This window comes from Dermacentor silvarum, chromosome 8 (assembly GCF_013339745.2).
Source record: "Dermacentor silvarum isolate Dsil-2018 chromosome 8, BIME_Dsil_1.4, whole genome shotgun sequence".
NCBI classification, from domain to species: Eukaryota; Metazoa; Arthropoda; class Arachnida; order Ixodida; family Ixodidae; genus Dermacentor; species Dermacentor silvarum.
In genome coordinates, this window is record NC_051161.1 from 158028571 (window position 1) to 158043089 (window position 14519).

Consider the following 14519-nt stretch of genomic DNA (forward strand, 5'->3'; position numbering starts at 1 on the left):
GCCGCGCGTAACACTTTATGAACGCAAGCGTAGCTGAGTCTCAGCTCGTGTGACACAATATGGCGGCGCCAGCGGGGTTGTCTCCACCCTGGACGGCGGCGCTGGGCATCGAGGCACCCTACATCGTCCTGAGAAAGGCTTCGCAGCGGGGCACCGGGATTGACGACCGCGATCTTTCGAACGCGGCACCTTTCGCGTGACTACACGGGAACGGTTCGGTATTGGTGTCCAGCATGGGGGGGGGGGGGGGGGGGGTAACATATGCGCTCGCCAACCGGTCGCGGTGAGTCGTACTTCCTCGATTTGTCGCGCGCCCATCGGCAACATCGTCGTTATGTTTCTTTTGTTTTTGCATGGCGTTCTAAAACCGCACACCTTACCTATACCATATAGCATAAATTTGAGTTCAGTATACTTGTACATTTGACGTTATTTTCTTTAGCACCATTGTTCCTCCTATTCTTTTGTGTTCTTGCTAAGTGGCAGCTACAAAGTCCAGTTCAATGGCAATGTTTAATGAAAACCACACGCCCACAATTTACATGATGCAATGTGGTGGCCCCAAAATAAAAGCCTTGAACACTGCATTGACTTGGGCACTGCTAAGGAAAACGAAAATTCGCAGTTACAAAAATATTCAATACTAATAAATACATTTTTTATAGCAGAGGCGTCATACTGTTCCTAACAGTATAAAAAGCCACTATACGTTATACATAAAAAGACGAATGCCGAAAGGAATCCGAAGGATAGTCACCAATTTCACGTTTCAATTTGAAAGCAAAAGCTCAACTTCTGCAGCGGCTCACATATTTGCTGCTCAAAATAGAGATTCGGATATGCCTTACTTGGTAACTGTGATTGGCACCTTGTAACAGTGAAGCGAAGAGTGGCATATCCTTTCCAAGCTGGTTAAGGTGATCAAACAGCGCTCATTCACCGCAGTTCATGCATGCGATCAGAAATTGTCCCAATGCTTTCATGAGTCGTTACAGACCATGAAGTAATGAGAGAAAAATGTTCTATTTTTATTATCAGATAGACTCCAAGATCAGATTCGATTGAAAGACGTTCAGTACACGTCGCATTTCAGCTCAGGGTTCATCGGTGATCCAAGAGGACAGTCGAAGGCGATTGCAAATCTATCAAAATTCATCAATGCAAGGTTTGTCCTACGCAAGAAAAAAAGGCGAAAAATTAGACAATAGGAGACACATACCTTCCGCGATATCTGTGGCACCAAACTCGAGACACATATGCGCGGTAATAGTGGGTCCTATGCATTCGCTTCTTGCAGTGAGGCCATCACAGCACGAAATTGAAGTTAATGCGACATATAGTCCATGCGCCCGATTTCTTCACCTCTCCAGTGCATAAAGTTTACAATTGAGGGCACTAAATAGTATCTGCACTCTTCTGCAACCGGAAACTTAAGTCGAAACCTTGCAACTGCCGACTTCCTTCGCCTAGAAACAATAACGATTATACACAACTTGTCATACATCTCATTGATAACGCCAAATTCACACCTCTTCCATCCTTGGAACAATTCACTGATGTAAGAAACTACGAGCCTAATGAAAACTCTGCTTTGCTGTAGTCTAGTTGGGAATCGTAGGCTTTTCGAAGCAATACGTTCACAACTTCTTCCTGCGTCGGATATGTCTGGATTAAGGTAAATATTTATAGAATTGTCCGAGCATGTAGCTGGTTATGCTTCCCACTTCTATAACTGCATTAACTGCGGTTGCGTTAGACATTGCCTTAATGTTTTGGATTGTTGATCTGGTGACTGTGCCGAAGTTTGAATTCGTGACTTTAATCAGGTTTTCAAGAAACCGCTTTTTTGCTTAATGTCCTTACTTATCATTACCACACAAAGGTTTTACCCTCACGAAGCTGACTATTACAAGTAAAATGGGCGAATACTCAGTTTCGAATACAAACTACACATTAGGCCATAACTATTCGTATTCGCAATGGAAAAGAATTATATATTTTTGAAACATCGAAACTAACAGAATATTTCGCAACAACCAACTGTCTGGAGCCTGGTTACTGTCCTCTGTCTGCTGAACAAATAGTCAAGGAAGTGAAACAATGACAAACGTTTCCGACATAATGTAGAAACAAAAATGGTCAATTCCAGCTTTATTTCTCGGTTAGCCGCCGAAGCGTGCATTCTAGCCTGTGAGTTTTTGGTTGCAAGCTGTCATTAATTTGTCGTTTTACACGCAATGTGGGTTTTTACATGTGTCCATGGGACAAAAGTCCTTCAGCAGCCATATTTTTTTACGAACTCATCTTTTTTTGGCAACCATTCATCTGCGTTTTTGGCAAGCTTGTAAAACGAGCTATTCAGTCTTTGAAAGCTTCTTCGCAACCAGGTTCTAAATATATTTAGAGGCATGCAGTTATTTATGGCTACTGTTCATGTGTATAAAAATTATTTTCTTCCTATTAGCTCATTCTTCAGCTTTAAAGATTTGATTTCAAGATTTGTTTATTTCGACCATATTTACAATATACCCCCGAGGAGAGGCTAAAGGAGGCTGGTAAATCATGTCTCCTGACAAGGCCTTCTCCCGGGATTACAAATCATGGCATCGGTGGCGAACAGCCTAAGCACATAATTGTCAAGAACGCTGCTCACTAAAATTAATGTCCACCAAATGTACACCAAAGCAATGATAAAGGACTGCACAAACTATTTAGCAGTAAACACAAAACCGAGAAAGGAAAGCGCTGCGGTGAATACAAGAACATCGTTTGTAAAATACAACAAACCAATTGATGCCAATTTATATGTTTCTGTGATTTTTCAAAGTTATACAGAACGAAAAAGCATGTTTACTTTTTTCTTAAACATCGATACACTAGCACTTTCTACAGGTATTTGCAGGATCGATTGGTACGTATTACACAGAGTTGCAATTTGGTGATGTAAACTGTTTTCCATAATTGGTTCTAGATTTAGCAGTAGACAATGCGACAACACGTAAATCATATTGTCACGGGTATAAACTATGTACAAGATGTATTACAGGAGATAGATAAACAGCAGCTGAGAATACAGAGATGCTGTTGCCACTTCGCCGTCTTCTCCGACGTCGGCATTGTATGCTTTCCTCACCGTAACACAACCCTTCGGCGGAAAATCACCGTCCCGGTGCGTCAGACGGGGCAGTGAAGTAGGGTATAATAGGGCTTACGCCGATAGACGTGTACGAAGTCAGGTGATGTGAAACCGGGTGGCACAACGGATGACACTGGGATGATCTGATAGGTGACATTGGTCACTTGACGTAGAACGCGGTAAGGACCTTTGTAGCACTGAAGGAGTTTCTCGGAGAGCCTCACTCGTCGGCAAGGGGGCCAAAGTAGTACGAGAGAGCCTGGTGTAAAGTATGTCTCACGATGGCGGCAATTGTAAGTGTGCTTTTCAGTTTCCTGCGATGCCAACAAACGAGTACGGGCAAGCTGGCGCGCATGGTCAGCGTGGGCGATGGCGTCGCGGGCATACTCGGTCCGTGATTTCCGTACCAAGGGGAGCGAAGCGTCCAGAGGTAATACAGGGTCACGACCGAAGAGCAAGTAAAAGGGGGAATATGCAGCAGTATCGTGGCGTGACGAATTATAGGCGAACGTGACATAGGGTAGCGCAATATCCCAGTCCTTGTGGTCGAGTGAGACGTATTTCGATAGCATGTCAGCGATGGTCCATTAAGTCGCTCAGTAAGGCGGTTGTTCTGGGGATGATAGGAGGTAGCGAGTTTGTGCTTGGTAGAACAGGAGCGTAGGATATCGGCGATGACTTGGGAGACGAAAGTGCGGCCATGGTCGGTAAGGAGCTGTCGCGGGGAGCCATGGACTAAAATGAGATCCCGAAGTAGGAAATCGGCGACGTCAGTCACGCAGCTCGTGGGAAGCGCCCGAGTGATGGCGTAGGGCGTCGCGTAATCCATAGCCACAGTGATCCACCTGTTGCCGGAGCTGGACTCGGGGAAAGGGCCAAGGAGATCCAAACCCATGCGGAAGAATGGCTCAGTTGGAATTTCGATCGGCTGTAAGTACCCGGCAGGAAGCATTGCTGGCTTTTTTCCGATGTTGGCAGGGCTTGCAAGCAGCTACGTATCGCCGTACGGAGCGTGCGAGGCCGGGCCAGTAGAAGCGGCGGCGCACGCGGTCGTAAGTGCGAGCAACCCCAAGGTGTCCGGCAGTAGCTGCATCATGAAGCTCCTGAAGCACGTTTAAGCGGAGGTGTTGCGGAACGACAAACAGAAGGGGAGGACAGTCAGCGTGAAAATTGCGGCGATACAATATCCAGTCGTTGACGAACCACCGTAACGATGGATCAGTGGGAGCAGATTCCATTCAGTTAATGAGGGTCCTCAAGGTAACGTCATGGCGTTGCTCGTGGGCCATGCCCAAAAGCTGGGAAATGGAACGAACACTTGCGAAGGCGTCCTTGTCGGCGTTGGCAGGCGTCTGTACAGGGTAACGGGACAAGCAGTCAGCGTCATTGTGTAGGCGACGAGACCTATACACCAGAGAATAGGAATACTCCTGTAGCCGCAAAGCCCATCGTCCAAGCCTCCCTGTGGGATCTTTTAAGGACGAAAGCCAACAAAGGACGTGGTGGTCCGTTACAATAGAAAAGGGCCTGCCGTATAAACGGGGCGGGATTTCGCTACAGTCCACACAAGTACCAAACATTCGCGATCGGTAATAGAGTAATTCTGCTCCGCAGGTGACAAAAGACGGGTAGCGTACGCGATAACACGTTCACGGCCGTGCTGAACTTGTGCCAAGAGGGCGCCGATGCCGTGGCGACTGGCATCAGTGCGCACCTCTCTAGGGACTGACGTATCGAAGTGCCCTAGAATCGGCGGGGTGGTGAGTAGGGTGCTAAGCCGAGAAAAAGGCGGCGGTCTAAGAGTCTTCCCATGAAAACGGCACACTTTTCTTCAGAAGATCTGTCAGAGGGCGTGCTATGGTGGCAAAACTTTTAACAAAGCGGCTGAAGGAAGAGTAAAGGCCCAAGAAACTTCGGACATCGTTTGCGGACTCTGGGACCGGAAACTCTTTCACGGCGCGAAATTTCTCCGGGTCCGGTCGGATGCCAGACGCATTGACATGTCCAAGGACTTTAATTTCACGGTGGCCCAATTTACATTTCTTCGAGCTGAGCTTTTTTTCTTTTTTCTTTATTATTTTTTTTCTGTAGCTTTACAGAAACGGTGAAAGGAGCAAAAGGCATCGAGGCCTGACAGAGGCTCCTGCTCCGTTCAAAAAGTTTGACAACAGCGAGAGCTTTCATGTAGCACAAAAGTAAATACAACAACGTCGTTTTAAGATATTGTAACAAAGAAGACAGCATTGTCAACTAACAAATTACGTGATAAATAAACAATAGAATTGAGATTAATCACTACTTCGTGACATGTGAGACATTGGTATTATGTAACATACACTCAGTATAAACATAAAGATACATCACAAATTGTCAACATGATAACCAGGGCGGAACCAATACTAAGTAAGATTGTACGGTGTTACATATTTAAACAGCATGAAGAACATATATAAAATATCACAGGTAGCAAGCAACAAAAATTGACATGTAGTAATTACAGCACGCTTAGATATATAATAGGAAGTGAAAATAATCAGTTATATTCGATTTCATTTTCAATTAACAAGACCTTGAAAGATTTCTTAGTAAGCATATTGTACTCTGTAGATCCCAGACGATTCAGCAAGGCCGAGATTTGATAGGTTACATGTTGTCTGCCATAATTGGTTCTCGTCCGCGTAACTCGAAAAGCTTTCCTACGTAATGGATACTGATTTTGCGATTGTGACCCGTGAACATCAGAAAGTTTCTTATCTTTTATATATTGTATTTTATATATTGTAATAACTTATAATAGTAAATTTGGGAGGCCTTTAGTAGGTCATGTTTTATAAACAAAGGCTCTGTTCTCAAGTGTTGCGGCCTTCCGTGATAATTTTCGAAAAATCTCAGCACTCTCTTTTGTAATATAAGTTTATTGTAATTCTGCGTATATGTAGTGCCCCATACTAATATACAATACGAAAGCCTAGAATAAAATAATGAATAATATAGCACTCTCTTTAACCAAGCAGGTATAATGTCACTTATTTAATGTCGCTGTAGACCGGCCTTGCGAAAAACTAGCAAGCACAGCTGAAAGGCGCTCAAGGCGTGTGCTGAATGTGGGCGAGAACACAATAACATCATCTAGAGACTAGGTAGCAGAGACAAGTCGACCACTTGAATCCTTGGAGTAATGAGTCCATCATACGCTCAAAGGTAGCCGGAGCGTTGCATAGCCCAAAAGGCATAACTTTGAAGTGGTAAAGATCATCAGGCGTTATAAAGGCGGTCTTTTCACGATCGAGATCATCCACAGCGATTTGCCAATATCCGGACCGTAGATCGGTGGACGAAAAATACTGTGCCCCGTATAGGAAATCAAGGGCGTCATCTATACGAGGTAGTGGGTAGACGTCCGAGGTAGTGGGTAGACGTCCTTTTTCGTGATGCGGTTGAGGTGCCGGTAGTCGACGCAGAATCTCCATGTGCCGTCCTGCTTTTTGACCAGCACAGTTGACGCCACCGGACTTGACGACGGCTGAATGATGTCTTTCGCGAGCATATTGTATATTTCCGTTTTGATAATTGGCGCTCCGAAGCTGAAACTTGGTAGGGCCGCCGATGAGTGGGAGGATTATCGCCTGTATGTATACGGTGTTTGACAAGTGACATCTGGCCTATCGGACGGTTGTCCAGGTCGAATATGTCCTTGTACAAAAGCAATAAACTGCAAAGCTGTTAAGCCTCCACAGGTATGAGATTCGGGGAGATCATTTTCCTAATGTCGTGGTCAGTGGAATTGGAAGAGCGGAAAGGTTCACAGGACGCGTCGACGGCAAAAGTCTCAACGCAGTGAACTTCTAAAGCAGTGATCGTAGCCAGGCTGATATCTTTAGACAGAATTTGCTTTGTGAGCCCGAAATTCACCACAGAGCGATACGTGCGATTGTCTGTGACTCTCAGTATTGTATGCGGGACAGTAACGTTGTTCCTGAGAACGATGGCAATTATAGGAGCGGAGAGGTAATCACCATCGGGAACTGGCGTAGATGGCGCCATTTTGATGTATGTCAAGGCCTGTGGTGGAACTGGAACAGAATCAGTCAGTCTTAGGCTACGTTCACACTTGCTCTCGAAGCAGGCGGAAGCGGCAAAAAGTTCTAAAAATCCGCCCGCCTAGGCGGCGAAGCGGGCGGAAAACCAGGCGGAAAGCAAAATCGGTCTCGGACCGATTTTTTCGCCATGGCGAGGCGGAATCGCGGCGGGAAGTCGTTCCGCTCGACCGGAAGCACCACTAGCATGTAAACATCCTGTCGTAAATTTGTACATGGCACCAAAAGTGTAGGCTGCGATGGTGCTCGACGCGATCTAGATCCACCACTTTCTCTACGACAACAGTGACACTAAAACGTACTGTCAGCAATACTCGCGATAGTGTTCAACGTCGCGCGACCGGAGGTGCAGCAACGAAGCCTTGGGGTGACCCAACTTCTCGCGTTTTTGCAAAGCTGGGCGAACCCACCACAGCCGCTTCCGAGGTGTCCGCTCCTTCCGTTTATTCATTGTCCATTTCTAGGAAACAAGTAGGTAGAAGTATAAAAAACAATTTCTTCGCCAACTTCTGTGGCAGAAAAACGTTGGGCAGATTCCTCGTTGGCGCTCTATAATTCTCCTCGCACGTGCACGGTATGTTGCAAAAGTCACAGGGCGCTTTTTTCGTTGCGCGGTGGTTTTCTCGTCGCGACAATAGATTGGGAGCATAGGTCTCACGTAGGACGCGCAGGCTTCGGCGAGCCTCAACACAAGGGCCAGCCCGGGTTTTAGCTTTGGTGTACTGGAGGCGCCGATAATAATACGAAATGATGAAATGTTATTACAACCTGTAAATAAAAGCTATTAAAGAAATATAATCACGCCTAGGCACCAACCTTTGACTCAGCGCTACCATGCCCGTATGAGGAGAATTACGGAACGCCTACGAGGAATTTACCGAAGGTCGCAGATGACAAGCGAAGTTGCGCGGAATGAACACTTTTGATGACGGGTGGGACAGTGAATGAACATACCGCTCGAAATGGTGCGATAGTGAGCGCCACCACGCCGACAAACGTACGCAGACTAGATGGATGTGGGCGAAAGCGGCAGCGGTGGCCGCGGCGATAGCAAAACAAATGTGAACAACTTGGACATGCGCGGAAAAGATTTTCCGGCCGCTTTGGCCTTTCCGCCCGCTTGCCGCTTCCCGAGTGTGAACGTAACCTTAGCTGAATTTCGTGAGGTGTCGGAGGATCGTCCAGCAGAGGCAGGTCAAGACGCACAATACTTGAGGAGAAATCGATGAGCGCTGAATGGGCAGAGAGGAAGCCTAGGCCTAGTATGAGGTCTTGCGGGCATTGGTCAAGCACAGTGAAAAGAACTGACAGTATGGCGGCCGGAATGCTCACAAGTGCAGTACACAGTCCGACCACGGCCACCGTGCTGTCGTCGGCGATTCGTACGACCCGAGTAACGGCAGGCGTAACAATTTTCCTTAAATGGCGGCGAAGGCAGCTGGTCATAATCGATATGTGCGCTCCGGTATCAATGAGTGCTGCGACGGGTGTGCCATCAACGTGGACGTCGAGAAGGTTACGTTTCCTAAACAGCGTCAAAGGAGGATTTTGCGGCGAATTCGACATTGTATCTCTACCCCGAGGTGCCGCATTTCCTAGCTTTCCTGCTGGGATGGTCCTGGGTAGGTGGGCGAGGGCGAGCGGTGAAGCTGGGGGACGTGGTTGGCGACGTTGAGGCGAGGGCGGGCGAGTATAGCGGCGAGGAGAGGTAGCGGCTTCGGATGCGTCGTAGAAGCGACGGGGTGAAGAACTGCGGGGCGAACTTGAATTCCAGAAAGTTTTTCGAGGCGGGGACGGGCAACGGCTACGGCAGTGACGGGAACCGTGACCGATTTGGCCGCAACAGAAACAGATCGGCCTGTCATCAGGTGTACGCCAGTCCAATGGATTCCGGGAACTGTATGGATAACGGGCACTGTTGGGTGGACTGCGATAGGACCGAGGCATAGGAGCAGGGTCGGTGTCAGGACGACTCAAGGAACAGGCGCTGGGGCGACCCATATTAGCAATTTCCTGGCGAACCACGTAGTGAATCAGCGATATCGTCTCAGCAGTGTTGGTCCAATACGTCTGTTGACGCGAGACAGGAAACGCTGCTTCGAATTCGCGGCGCACAATGCGGGTCAAGTTTTCCCTTGGTAGTGGCAAGCTAGATTGGTCGGTTGGGTCGGTGGAAGAGGAGGTCGCTGCAGTATTTAGAAGCCGTGTAAACTGATTATGTATGCGGAGGCTCTTCGCCTGCTCGAAACGGCGGCATTCCTTCATGATGACGTCGACAGTCGATAGGTTTCTAAAGACGAGAAGGTTGAATGCGTCGTCCGGGATGCCTTTGATAAGTGCCCAACCTTGTCCGCCTCTGGCATTTACGTGTCGATATTATGACAGAGGGCGAGGACATGCTGAATGTAGGAGACATACGACTCGATAGTAGTTTGGGCACTCGTGGCGAATTGTTGCTTGGCGGCTAGCTGTCGACCGGTTGGATTGCCAAAAACGTCAGACAGCTTCTCTTTAAACAGCTCCCAGCTGGTGAGCTCTTCCTCGTGTGTGTAATTACATGTTCGCGGTGTTCCGTCGAGGAAGAACACGACATTGGCCAGCATTATCCCACCGTATCCCACCTGCTCACCTTGCTGACTCGCTCATACATCTTCAACCATTCTTATACGTCGACACCATTGAAGCCATTGAACTTGCCGGGGTCTTGCGGCTGAGGTAGGGCAACGTACTGGGTTTGCGTAGTCGGCGATACAGCTGCAGACGCGGTGCCTGCCGCTGGACGCATGTTCCCGGGCAGGGTGAGACGTCCACTGCGGAGCTCCATGGCGAAGACGCGTACCTCGCTCCTCTCACCAAAATGACGGAGAAGACAACGAAGTGGCAACAATATCATCTAGAGATGCTCAAGAGACGAGCCGCGTCGAGAAAGACAATGAAGTGTGTTGGGCTTTTGGCGCGAGCAAGGTGTCAGCCTGGCGGTTTGGTTCCAGTGTAAATATATTGTAAATAGCCTCTTTTGTGCGTGTCTTTCCACACGTAACATTCTGGTGGAGGATTGCGATCTCCGTCCTCGCCACGGAACTCCAAAGTGGTCGGTACATCGAGCTTGTCACCATGCCTCCCGGTGACGAGACCGCATCTGCACGGCTTCGGCTCGTCCGCCTGCTCCAATCGTCACGGTTGCCCAACATCGCGACCCTGGTGTGTTCTCTGGCCTGGAGGGACAGGACGTTGACGAATGGATCAAGCTCTATGAATACGCCAGTGCTAATAACAGGTGGACCCAAGGATTATGCTCGCGAATGTCATCTTTTATCTCGGCGGCACACCACGCGTGTGGCACCAAACGCATGAAGATGAGTTAACCAGTTGGGACAGTTTCAAAGAAAAGCTACGGGAACTGTTCGGCGACCCCATTGGGCGCAATGTTGCCGCGAGAAAGGCTCTTGCGTCTCGTGTTCAGACATCTACGGAGCCCTACGTTTCATACATCCTCGACGTTTTGGCTCTATGCCGCAAAGCTGACGACACTATGTCCGAAGCAGATAAAGTGGCACATGTGCTAAAGGGCATCGCCGACGACGCTTTCAATTTGCTTGTTTTCGGTAACGTGTCGACTATCGATGCCATCATAAAAGAATGCCGTCGCCTTGAACAGGCTAAGAGCCGCCGTATCACACACCACATCACGCGGCTACCAAACACTGCTGCTACGTCGACATGTGAGGGTCTACTGCGTCAGACGACCACCTGTGACGACGTAACACGTATTGTTCGCCGCGAGCTCGAGGCCACCTGTTCGCCAGCCTTCTCCGCGACGCCTCCCGATCCGCCTGCAACCACGATTGCCATGATTCAGGCCGTCGTCAGACAGGAATCTAAGAACATGGGTCTGAACTCCCTGTGTTGAACGACTCAACCCAGCCTTCACCAGTTCTCTAGCGGCCCTCCTCCGTCGCCGGCCGTCCATTTCTGCTCCATACCGCAACCCATCCGAATGGCGTACCCCTGATGACAAGCCGATCTGCTTCCACTGCTGTCGCATCGGCCACGTCGATCGTCACTGCCGCAACCGATGGCCACCACCTGCTCGGACGTACGCCGACGCTTATTCCCGTACCTTTCGACCTACTGTTCCCTATGCTACCGGCCATGAACCCGCTGCCGCTGATGCCCCATCTCCGAACCTTCCCTACAGACGCTCGCCCTCACCTCGACGCCATCAGTCTCGTTCACCCCAACCCCACCGTTTTTCTTCGCCGCCCAACACCTCCTGGATCCGGCCGGAAAACTAGCCACTGAAGCTTTTGGAGGTGAAGCTGCGTTGTCGACCCTGCCCTCAAATTCTCTGCTCACGTTACCTACGAACCAAAACCTTTTTGACGTTGACGGCTATCCTGTCACTGCACTGATCGATACAGGAGCCCATATTTCTGTTAAGAGTGCTTCCTTCCGACGATGACTCAGAAAGCTCCTCACCCCAGCGTCGGCACGCGTCGTCCGCGTTGCGGATGGCGGTACTGTCCCTATCGTCGGCATGTGTACGGCACGTGTCAGCATCGCCGGCCGCCACACTCCTGTCCTCTTCACCGTGCATGCTCATTGCCCCACGACCTAATTCTCGGCCTCGATTTTCTCTCTGCGCATTCTGCTCTTATTGACTGCTCTGCCAGTACCCTTAGCCTTGAGTTGCCGATTCTCGCAGAACCTCCGGATGCACCCCAGTGCCGCTTACGCCCCACCGGCTTTATTCGCCTGCCACCAAAGTAATTAGCCTATATTGAACTGACGTCTTCCCCACCTGTTCCTGATGGCGAGTACCTCGTCACTCCTCTGCCCGACATTCCACTATAGTATGACGTCACCATGCCTCATAGTGTCATATACTATTACTAATAACTGCACTCGCATGCCTATCTTTAACTTTGGATTGGCAAAGCAAATTCTCCCGCAAGGTATTTGCCTTGCCAACGTTGATTGTCTCGGCAACCATCAAGTGGCAGCTTTATCAACCGATGGTTCTTCCGAACATGGCGGGCCCCTCGCGCCAGCCTCGGGCGCCGATCCCAACATAAAGAAAATGGTTGCGGCAGACCTGTCCTCTACGCAGGCTGAAGACCTTTGCCAAGTGTTATCGTCGTACCGAGACACTTTCGACTTCGACGATCGCCCTTTAGGCCAGACGCTCGCTGTCAAGCATCGGATTCCTACTAGCGATGCTACGCCTACACCGACGACCATATCGAGTTCGGGGACCTGACTTCAGACATGATCAAACTGGGGTCTAAGGGGACGCCACAAGGGGCAGTCATATCCCCAACCCTCTTTAACCTCGCCATGATTAGTCTATCCAGGAGACTCTCTGCTATCGATGGTATCAGTCATACCATATACGCAGACGACGTTACCATCTGGTGTACGGGAGGTAGTGATGGACAGGTAGAGACGGCCCTGCAAGAGGCGATTGATGCTACCGAGAGATACCTCGAGTCTACAGGCCTTCGGTGCTCACCTCACAAGTCGGCAACTGCTACTATATCGACCCAAGCGCAGAGGCTACAAACCAAAGGGATGGAAGTCACTCGCCGAATGCGACATCAAACTACGGACAAACGACGGAGGCTATATTCCGAGGGTGGATGCCATCCATATTCTCGGCATGATGGTCGAGTCGAGTGGCTCTAACAAGCAGACAGTGCTGAAACTCACTAAGAAGCCGGACAATGCCATCAGACTAATAAGAAGAGTGGCTAACCGGCAGCAAGGCCTCGGAGAAGACAACCTTGTGAGATTGGTGCATGCGTTCGTAATGTGCCATTTCACTTACGTCGCAGCCATGCACAATTGGCAAAGATCGGAGCGCGATAAGCTCAACGCATTAATCAGGAAGGCAATCAATAGAGCCCTCGGCCTCCCCATATACACACACACGGAAAGCTTACTTCAACTCAGCATGCATAACACGCTAGAGGAATTGGCGGAAGCACAGGAGAGGGCCCAGTTCGTCAGGCTATCTACCACACAAGCTGGAAGGCACATCCTGCAGGAGCTGGGCGTTCCGCCCACAGTCGTCAAAACAAAGTTCTGCAGCATCCCTCGAGAGCAGCGGGACCGCATCACTGTCGCCCCGATCCCACGAAACGTCCATCCGCAACACAACGTGGGAAGACGTCGGGCGCGCGCGAAGGCCCTCCTGGAAAAGGCTCGTGAACGGGCTTCGGAAAATAGTTTCGTAGACGCAGCGCGCTACGCCGACGGACAGGCCTTCGCTGCGGTTAGCGTAGACCGTGAAAGCAAAAGTAACGAACGCAATCTCGATTCGGACGACGTCCTCTGAGATCGCAGAGCAGGCTGCAATAGCGATGGCCTTATTGGACGACAAGAGGACATCAATCTACAATGACTCGAGATCAGCCGTTCGGGCATTTGCCAAAGGAACCACATCTGAGCTGGCCCTAGGGATACTAGGAAGCAAGCAGATCAAGCCACACACAGTGATCTGGTTTCCAGCCCACATGGGACAGATCGAGGGTGCCCCACCCAACCTCAATGAGTCGGCGCACAATGCTGCGCGAGGGATTATCAACTGCGTAGCTACGAGTACCGGGCAGCGTGACGTTGGGGGTACACAATCGGGACACTCCTTCCTCGTACAACGAAATTACTAAGCACTTTTACTTGGCTCGTAGGATCTACCCCCTGCCACATTGTACACTCAATAGACCTCCGGCTTTAACACTAAGGCTTCTACAGACGGGGGCATACCCAAACCCCCTACTTCTTCACAAAATGTACCCCGAAATTCAGACAACAAATGCATGTGCACTATGCAATCACTTAGCGAGCTTACCTCACATGCTCTGGCGGTGTCCCGCGTTACGTGGCGATGAAAGCAACACTTCTTCACGTTGGGATGCGGTTCTACACAGCCCCAACCTCGAAGAACAGTTATGGGCTGTCCAACGGGCCCGCGACGAGGCGGAGAGGCTCGGCCTCTCTGTCCCGACGTGGGAGCGGCCCGCTGCGCGCTAGTGCGCGCCCTAAAGGACCCTAATAAAGTTCTTCATCCATCCATCCATCCATATCGAGTTTCTGCGTCGGAACGCCGAGTAATTCAAAATGAAGTAAACAAAATGCTAGATAAAGACATCATTGAGCCTTCTTCGAGTCCCTGGGCGTCACCTGTGGTGTTGGTTAAGAAGAAGGGCGGCACGTGGAGCTTCTGTGTAGACTACCGTCATTTGAACAAAATTACTAAGACGGACGTCTACCCGCTCCCACGTATC

At 49.7% G+C, this 14519-nt stretch overlaps 1 protein-coding gene across 1 annotated transcript in view; it reads right to left on the reverse strand.

Moving 5' to 3' along the window:
- Window positions 1-1043: 1043 nt before the first annotated feature.
- Window positions 1044-14519, reverse strand: part of LOC125947449 (neprilysin-21-like) — a 49779-nt gene continuing 36303 nt past the window's right edge. The window contains exon 3 of the mRNA XM_049672189.1: window positions 1044-1172. Coding sequence (XP_049528146.1) covers window positions 1073-1172 — 100 coding nt within the window. The 3' untranslated portion in view covers window positions 1044-1072. The remainder of the gene's footprint in view (window positions 1173-14519) is intronic.